This window comes from Tenrec ecaudatus, chromosome 2 (assembly GCF_050624435.1).
Source record: "Tenrec ecaudatus isolate mTenEca1 chromosome 2, mTenEca1.hap1, whole genome shotgun sequence".
Lineage (NCBI taxonomy): Eukaryota > Metazoa > Chordata > Mammalia > Afrosoricida > Tenrecidae > Tenrec > Tenrec ecaudatus.
In genome coordinates this window covers 75,831,969-75,840,838 of record NC_134531.1, presented here as the reverse complement: position 1 = coordinate 75,840,838, position 8,870 = coordinate 75,831,969, and the positions used below count along the sequence as shown (strand labels likewise).

At 46.5% G+C, this 8,870-nt stretch overlaps 1 protein-coding gene across 1 annotated transcript in view; it reads left to right on the top strand.

The window, feature by feature from the left end:
- The first annotated feature begins 8,049 nt into the window (after positions 1-8,049).
- The window catches only part of ARSB (arylsulfatase B), a 225,540-nt gene continuing 224,719 nt past the window's right edge, over positions 8,050-8,870 (top strand). Inside the window, exon 1 of the mRNA XM_075541208.1 lies at positions 8,050-8,864. Coding sequence (XP_075397323.1) covers positions 8,547-8,864 — 318 coding nt within the window. The 5' untranslated portion in view covers positions 8,050-8,546. The remainder of the gene's footprint in view (positions 8,865-8,870) is intronic.

Here is an 8,870-nt window from a genome sequence, read left to right as displayed (position 1 = left end):
CTGGAACTCTTTAAGGGAGTGGAAAGTCCCGTCTGTCTCCCGCATAGTGGTTGGAGGTTTCAAATTGCTGACCTTGCTGTTTACCGCCCAATTCATAACCACTGTGCCACCAGGGCTTGTGGCTGCCCATAGGTTTGGCTATTGTGGATATTTCATACACGTGGAAGCTTACAAGATGTGGTCCTTTGTTTGGGTTCCTTTTCTTAGCATGTTTTCAAGTTCTTCTATGTTGGAGCTTATTTCAATACGTCATTGTTCTTTTATTTTAATGTTCGGTTCAGGTTATTACTGGTTTCAAGCTCTTTATTAGCAATAACTTCATCTTAAAATTGTTTTTCACCACGTACTTAAAAAAGGTTTACTGGCATATACTTCACATATCATACAATGTAATCGTTCAGTCATATTAAGAAGAGTTGTGCAATCGTCGCCACCGTCAATTTCCGAACATTTCCTTCTCATGCTCATTGCTGTTAGCTTTTAATTCCCCTCAGCTTCCCCTGCCATTCCCCTAGATAATTGTTAATCCAGTTACTATCTCCATACATTAAACTATTCTGGAAATCACATGAAACACAAGCAAGAAACAAGCAAGGAAAACAAAAGGCCCCCATCAATGACAAAACAAAACTGAGAAAAACTTTAGTAGAAAAGACAGTCATAAAATCCCAAGAGGAAATATGTCAAAATACTTTCTAAGATTTTTAGTATCTGGATCGCATGTGTGTTTTTGTTGTTGTTCTCTTTATTTTCTGAATCTTTTGCAGTGTGCATATTTTTATTTATGGTCATGTGAAAAGAAAAATAATCTTATTTGAGGTGAATAAAGAAACCTTAACATTTAAAAAAATAAAGAAAGCAGAAAATATTAGAGACAAAGCAACTTTAAAATGGGTCAGATGACCACCCTCCTAACAGGCAGAGACTATTGTAATCTTGTTCATGCTGGCTCGACCTTGATACTTAGCCAGTTGACCACCCCATAGATGGGACCTAAACATGTTCTGGGTGCCAGTATCACTTACTGATTCCATGACAGATATTTCTTCCTTAGCTTTTTGATTCTTGTTGGGGTCTGCTCCTTCTGATGCCTTATTTGTATATTTATCTTATACTATTATATGTTTAACCTTGCCATCTTAGCGTGATTTTGTTTTTTATTATTTTCTGTTGGGTCTCTCAGCTATGAAGCACAGGAGTGAATGCATAATGAGAGTAGCTGATACAAGTGGTTATAGGGAATGCAGGAGTGGGGGTGGATGATGGGGAGGGTAAGGGGATCTCAGGAGTAGATGGTGTAGATGGGCAGGTGGTGGGGTGGGGAGGGAGCACTAGAATGGACTGTGGTTGTGTAACTCATCTTGGAGGTGATTTAACCATGGGAAGGGGAGTGTTCTAAAAAACAGTATGTGGGGATGATTGTACAATTCTTGATATGACTGAATAATTGAACTGTTGAATTTTACGATATGTAAACCACTTGCCAAAAAGTCTGTTGAAAAAATGGGTCACAAAGGAGATCAAATGATAAAGCACACAACTTAATTTAGGTACATCTACCATAATGAACTTGACAATGCTCTCTGTCTGATGGCAAGGCTATTCACGGGCCTGGACTATGCTCGGAGGGAATCACTGGAGGCTTAGTTCATGTGGGGACCCTACAGATGGATTTGGGTGTCCGCTGTCATCCCTGAGGCTTTCTGTAGTTTTTGTGCTCTCTGGAAGGATTTATTGGCTAATGAGTCCAGACTATACTACCACGATGAACGCAGGATTTCTGTATTTAAAAAGGATTTTTCTCCGTGCTTTATTTTTACAGGACTCCATTACTGAAACAGAACCCCCCCCCCACCCCTTTGTTTTTATCTATCAGCTTCTGGCAGGTCTACAAGAGGTTAGAAAAGGCTAGAATCTATAGAATGAGGTGTATGAACATAGGAAACCCAATTATAAAAATTCCTCATTTGGGCAGGCCCTGAGTTAGAATCATATTCCTCTGCAAAAGGAAGTATTATAAGTCAGAACCACTGTCTTGTATGATCACATATCCTGACCTTGGACTGGACTAGTGGAGATCTCCGGGCACTGGATGGGAATGAGGCCAGAAGGCAGTGAGTTGGCCAATTCTGGCATGTGGCTACCTGGTTTGTGATGTTTTGTAAAGAGCTCATAAACCCAAACTCTTGGTTCTCTGAGACCGTCTTGATCTGATTCCCAATACTTTAAAAACAAACAATAACTTGCCTCACAAGAGCACACACATCTCTGTATTTGCTTGGAGACAGGGTATGAATAACCAATTCTGCAAAGTCCTCTGGGTGGGTCTGGAGGATGTCACCCTGCACTGGCTGTGCCCCAGAGGCAAAGGCAACCTCAAGAAATTGTGAACCCGTGCATCTGCTCCATGGGTTGAAACCCCTCATCTGCCTCCAGCTCTTCTACGGAACTGACAAGTTTTCCATCTCAGCAATTTGCTGATCAGGTTTCCTTCACCGATTTAAAGGGTGGATGCCACCTGATGGTTGATAAGAGTGACAGAGAACTCTCAGCGTCAATCTTTGGACATTTCTTTAGCTCCTTTGGGGCAGGTGAAGGGGCTTTCTGAGACACTGAAACCAGATCCCGAGTCAGAATGTCCCCTGACCCCACCAGCTGAGGAGGATGACGAGGTACCCATTTCCTGTCTAGGATCCCCCCCTTCTCTCCAGCTCAGGGGTTCTCAACCTTCCTCATGCCGCAACCCTTCAATACAGTTCCTCATGTTGTACTGATCCCCAAACCCCAAACTTATTTTCGTTGCTACTTCCTAACTGTAATTTTGCTACTATTATGAATTAGGCGATCCCTGTGAAAGGGTTGGTCAACCCCCAAAGGGGTCGCAACCCACCGGTTGAGAACCGCTGCTCCAGCTCCACTCTTGGGGCTAGTCGCTCATAATAATCACATTTCATTGTTGGTTTTTTTCTTTTTCAATGGCAGCATAATTTTTCATTTTATGTTGTTTTTTCGAGGTGACTTCCAGTTGGTTCTGACTCAGAGACACTGTGTGCAACAGAATGAAACATCGCCTGGTCCTGCGCCATCCTCACAATTGATGCTGCATTTGAGCCCATTGTTGCAGCCACTGTGCACGCCATCTCATTGAGGGCTTTGTTCTTTCTCACTGCTTCTCTTCCTTACCAAGATATCCTTCTCCAGGACATATCTGATTGGAGCACAAGGGGACAGATGAAGGGGGAGGAAGACAGAGTGGAACACACACTGGCCCACCAGGCCGTGAGGACAATGTGCCTGATTAGAGCAGCCAGTCCACAGAGAGGACCCCATGGCCGGCCCCACTATGAGACATGACGCCTCGCACTGACCCATAGCCCTACAGGGCACAACATCGGAGACAGAGTGTGGGAATTGCGCCCGATCTGGAGGTAAAACACTAAGGGGGTGCAACAGAACAGCAAGGGAATGGAGCAGCAAGGTCCCCAGTGAATGCTGAAGGTGGACTTTGGGGTCAGGGTGTGGTGCCCCAACACTGGACTGGAAAACACTCCTAAAGGCCAACAAACAGTCCTTGAACTAACTACAAACTTTTCTTTCTTGTTGTGTTTTGTTTGTCATTGGTTTGTTGTTGTTTTGTTGTACATTGTTGCTTGGTTTTACTCTGTCTTGTTTTTGTGCATGTTATTATCTCCACAGGTCTGTTTAAATAAGATAGGCTGAACGAACAATCTGGGGGAGAAAACAATGGGACCGACAGTCCCAGGGGGACATCAAAGAGGGGGAGGTGGGGGGAAAGGTAGTGGTGTTAACAAACCCAGGGACAAGGGAACAACAAGTGATCCAAATCGGTGGTGGTGAGGAGGATGTAGGAGGCTTGGTAGGGTATGATCAAGGGTAATGTAACCAAGAGGAAACCCAAATGAAGACTGAGCATGATAGTGGGACAAGAGGAAAGTCAAAAGAAATAAAGGAAAGAGCAAGGAGGCAAAGGACATTTTTAGAGGTCTAAATAAAGGCATGTACATATGCAAATATATTTATATATAAGGATGGTGAAATAGATCTATGTGCCTATATTTATAGGTTTAGTATTAAGGTAGCAGAAGGACACTGGGTCTCCACTCAAGTACTCCCTCAAAGCAAGAATACTTTCTTCTATTAAAGTGGCATTATACGATGCTCACCTTCCCAACACAACTGCTGAAGACAAAGCTGGTGAATAAGTAAATGTGATGAAGAAAGCTGATGGTGCCTGGCTATCAAATGATATAGCATGTGGGGTCTTAAAGGCCTGAAGGTAAACAAGCAGCCATCTAGCTCAGAAACAACAAAGTCTACATGGAAGAAGCACACCAGCCTGTGTGATCACGAGGTGTCAAAGGGATCAGGTATCAGGCATCATCAGAATAAAAAATCTTATCATAGTGAATGAGGGGGAAGTGCGGAGTGGAGACCCAAAGCCCAGTTGTAGGCCACTGGACATCCCTTTACAGAAGGGTCTCGGGAAGGAGACAAGCCAACCAGGGTGTGATGTAGCATCGATGAAACATACAACTTTCCTCTAGTTCCTAAAGGCTTCCTTTCCCCCCCCACTATCATGATCCCAACTCTACCTTACAAATCTGGCTAGATCAGAGGATGTGCACTGGTACAGATAGGAACTGGAAACACAGGGAATCCAGGGCAGATGAACCCTTCAGGACCAGTGGTGTGAGTGGTGATACTGGGAGGGTAGAGGGAGGGTGGGTGGAAAGGGGAAGCCGATTACAAGGATCTACATGTGACCTCCTCCCGGGGGGGACAGACAACAGAAAAGTGGGTGAAGGGAGATGTCGGATAGGGAAAGATAGGACAAAATAATAATTTATAAGTTATCAAGGGTTCATGAGAGGGGGAGCAGGGAGGGAGGGGAAAATTGAGGAGCTGATGCCAGGGCTTAGGTGGAGAGCAAATGTTTTGAGAATGATGAGGGCAATGAATGTACAAATGTGCTTTCCACAATCGATGTATGCACGGATTGTGATAAGAGTTGTATGAGCCTCTAATGAAACTATAATAACAACAACAAAAAGATGTGCTTCTCCAGGGACTGGTTTCTTGTGATGACATGTGCAAAGTATGTGAGATGAAGTTAAACTAGCCTTGCCTCTAAGGAGCATTCTATCTGTACTTCTTCTAAGACAGATCTATTTGTTCTCGATATATCAAATTTATCTTTTTATCTGGCTCTTATTTGCATTTCCTATGGCATCAAATCAACTTGTGTATATTGGAAGCATTCAACACATAAACACTAGAGTGTACTCTGCACATTTCCAGCGCACCCTTAGTATCGGCTCTATTTGAAAACGCAGGCCTTGAGAAGGATGAATGCAAGTCTAGACATCTCAGGGACTAGCTGGTTGGAAGGGCTTGTTCTTGCAGATCAGTGACCACTGTTTAAGTAACTTGATTTTTATCACAAAGGCCATGAGAGAACAGCTATGGGGGAGATGGACATTCCCCAGCCATGGTGACAAAATTCCAAACTTTGAGGTCTCTTACAGGGTCTTCAACATAATAAGAATCAAACAGCTCAACAAAAATGATTTTAAGACACCTAGTTGATGCTAAAATTATGTTTTCTGCAAAATTTCATTGATAACAGAGTTGAAATGTAGATACAGCACAAACGAATCCACTTCAGGCCAAGAAAGCATTATACGTGAGTAAACATTTCATGCGTCAAAGGATCATTTTTTTTAGCAGGGGAAATTATTATTTTCATATTCCGTATATACTCGAGTATAAGCCAAACCGAATATCAGCCGAGGCACCTAATTTTACCACAAAACTGCATAAAAATGTACTGAAAAACTCAGCTCAAACACGAGTATATACGGTGTATATACATATATATATATATATAAAGATGAATTAAAAATGGATATTAAACATTTAACTCATCAATGAGAAACCTGGTAAGGTAAAACCAGTTCAGGGGCATAAAAATGGCCTGGTGGAGGCGGCTCACCTCTAACCCCAGGAGGACAGAGGATCACCATCAACAGCCCAAGGCCATTCCTCTGAGGGAGGACAGGTGTGCCTCCACCCTTCAACCTTACTCCACCCAGCCAGGGCTCTCTCCATTTCTCTTCTGGGTTCAACTCACCACAACAGTCCCACAGAACTCACCAGCAAAATGCAAGATTACGAGACTTTCCAGGGAAAGTGGCAGAGTGGTTAAAGTTCTTGGCTATTAATCAAAAGATCCGTGGCTCACCCCATCAGCCATTCTGTGGGAGGATATGACATCGTGCTTCTCGAAAGATGTACATGGCATTGGAAACACCGTGGGGCAGGTCTACTCCGTCCTGTGTGGTTGCTAGGAGTCAGAATTGACACTACAGCTGTGGGTGTATATATATATATATATATATATATATATATATATATAAATTTTTAACAGGTTACAATTTAAGATCAGGAAAGACGCAGGAGCCAGTTCTTGGATCAGGGTAGTCTCTTCTCAGCTATGCGCTTGGTCAGGGTCTCTTCCTGACCCTGTCTCTTGGGCTGGCCTCTCCCTTGTTTGAGCAAGTGTTACAAAACTCTTTAGCACCAGTTGGTCCATAGCACCAGTTGGCCCATAGATTCTTAACTCTCTAGCTTTGTGGGTAGACAAGCCTAGCTGCATTACTAAGTGCCTGGAGATATTCTACTCTGCCAGCCATCCCTCTGCTTAAAAGTACTCCGTTGTCTTGCTATGTGAGTTGACACACCTATTGTAACTACCATGCTCTACGGCCAGGGAAGCTCACTGCACTGTCTCAGTCACACACTCACTGGCCGGTCTCCTAGTTCTTTTCCTGGTTTCTCTACTGCTACACCTGAGTCTAGGAGGTTCTTGGCACAGACAGGGGCCTCCGTGGACAAAGGATGCACTCTGCTCTGTGTCTTGTTAGTTGTGGTCTCTCCTTTCTACCTGTAGGATGGCTCATTTTAAGTGTAGAGAAATGGCAAAACTGACCAATCCCTCTTAGAGATCCTTCCACACACCTTATTCACATGGTCACATGCTTCGTTTGCATGATTAGCAAGCTATTCCACTCCCTTGGGAGGCCTCAAGCACCTTAACTTACTCGCAGGAGCAACAAAACCATGGCAAGAAAGGCCATAAAAAAGTGATCCATCATCACACTGCGAAAGACAGCCAAGGAATCGATCAGGAATACAGAAATAAAAGTGCAAATGGAAGCAAAAATGTTTATTCCCTGGTGATGGCGGTGGTAGTGAGGGGCTGTCCTTCTACTGGACCTAATTCATTTGCTTGTCAGGAAACAATGGTTTTCCATTGCTTTCGCTTATCTGCAATTTAAAGAGCTGTAAGAGTTCCCTTGGAATCCGAATTGTATAACTGAACACTAGGCAATGGAGGCTCCACGCCCCCGACCCCCTGCCTGAAACCTGCGATTTACAGCCTTGGAAGCTCACAGGGTTGGTTCTATTCTGCCTCATCGTTCCTATGGCAGTGAGTTTAGAGACAGCGCAGGCAGGAATGGTCCCAGACGGCAACAGGAATAGACTAGTCATAGGCTAGCTTCTCGATTTAACGAGCACAAGACTAAGGCCATGCTTAGGGAAATGGTTCACTGCCTGGCAGCTGGTGAGCTTATTCAATGGCCATGAAACCGGGTCCAATCCCACTGCCAGCCAGTAGCTTCCAACCCATAGCCACCTACGTTAATGGGGTCAAACTGAGATCTCTGTAATCATTCCTGAGGCAGGTGACCAGCTCTTTCTTCCCGGGCTATGATGGGTGGGTGCCAGCTGCCAAGCTTGCCAGCAAGTAGTCCAGCAGGAACTGCTTTTGGTCTTCGGTGTCCAAAAGCACCCCAGGGCATCCTGGAGGTCAAGCTGCACCTTTAAACGTTACAAACAACCCAGCCGTTGGATTACGCATTTTGGCCCTGTACTGGGGTGGTGGTGGGGGGGGGGAGAGGGGTACAGTATTCCCAGCGGAAGCGGAAGGAGATGATTCCTTGCTCTGCAATACCTCTTCCTCCTCCCTTTTCCTGGACACTTAGGTTAGAACGGATTCTGCTAGACACGATCCTTTCTTTAAAAAGTCACAGACTTTGGGGCAATGGACTGAGCGCTAATGCTGAACTTCCCATGTCGCTGTGAGCGGTTGGCAAGAGCTAGCCGAAGTGAAAATAAACAAACTTTGTAAGCCCCGAAAGGTTAAAAAAAAAAAAAGAGAGACGGTTCTTCTCCACTTTGGGGATGCCGGAGTGCAAAAGTTCGTCCCGGGCATGATGCGGGCCTGGGCCCTTGTACGCTTCGGCGCGGTGTCCAGGCGCTGGCCAGCGGGAGCTTGGGGGTTCTTCTGAGGAGGCTCCGCCCCTCCGCACAGGCCCCCCGAACCGGGTCGGCGGCTGCCGGGGCTCGGGCCCTGGGCCCCTCGGCCGCGGTCTCGGCCCACTGCGGGGCGGGGCAGCCCCAGTTCCTGAATCTATAAGTGGTGCCCAGCGGCGCCACCCGGCGCCCACAGGGGAGCGAGCAGCATGGGCCCGCGAGGCGCGGGGAGCCCGGCGCGAGGCCCCGGCCCGAGGAGGCCGCGGCTCCCGGGCGTCCTGCCGCCGCTGCTGCTGCTGCTGCTGCGGTCGCCGCCGCCATGCGCGGGCGCCGGGCTCGGCCGGCCGCCTCACCTCGTCTTCCTGCTGGCGGACGACCTGGGCTGGCACGACGTGGGCTTCCGCGGCTCGAGCATCCGCACGCCGCACCTGGACGCGCTGGCGGCCGGCGGCGTGCGCCTGGACAACTACTACACGCAGCCGCTGTGCACGCCGTCGCGGAGCCAGCTGCTCACCGGCCGCTACCAGGTACGC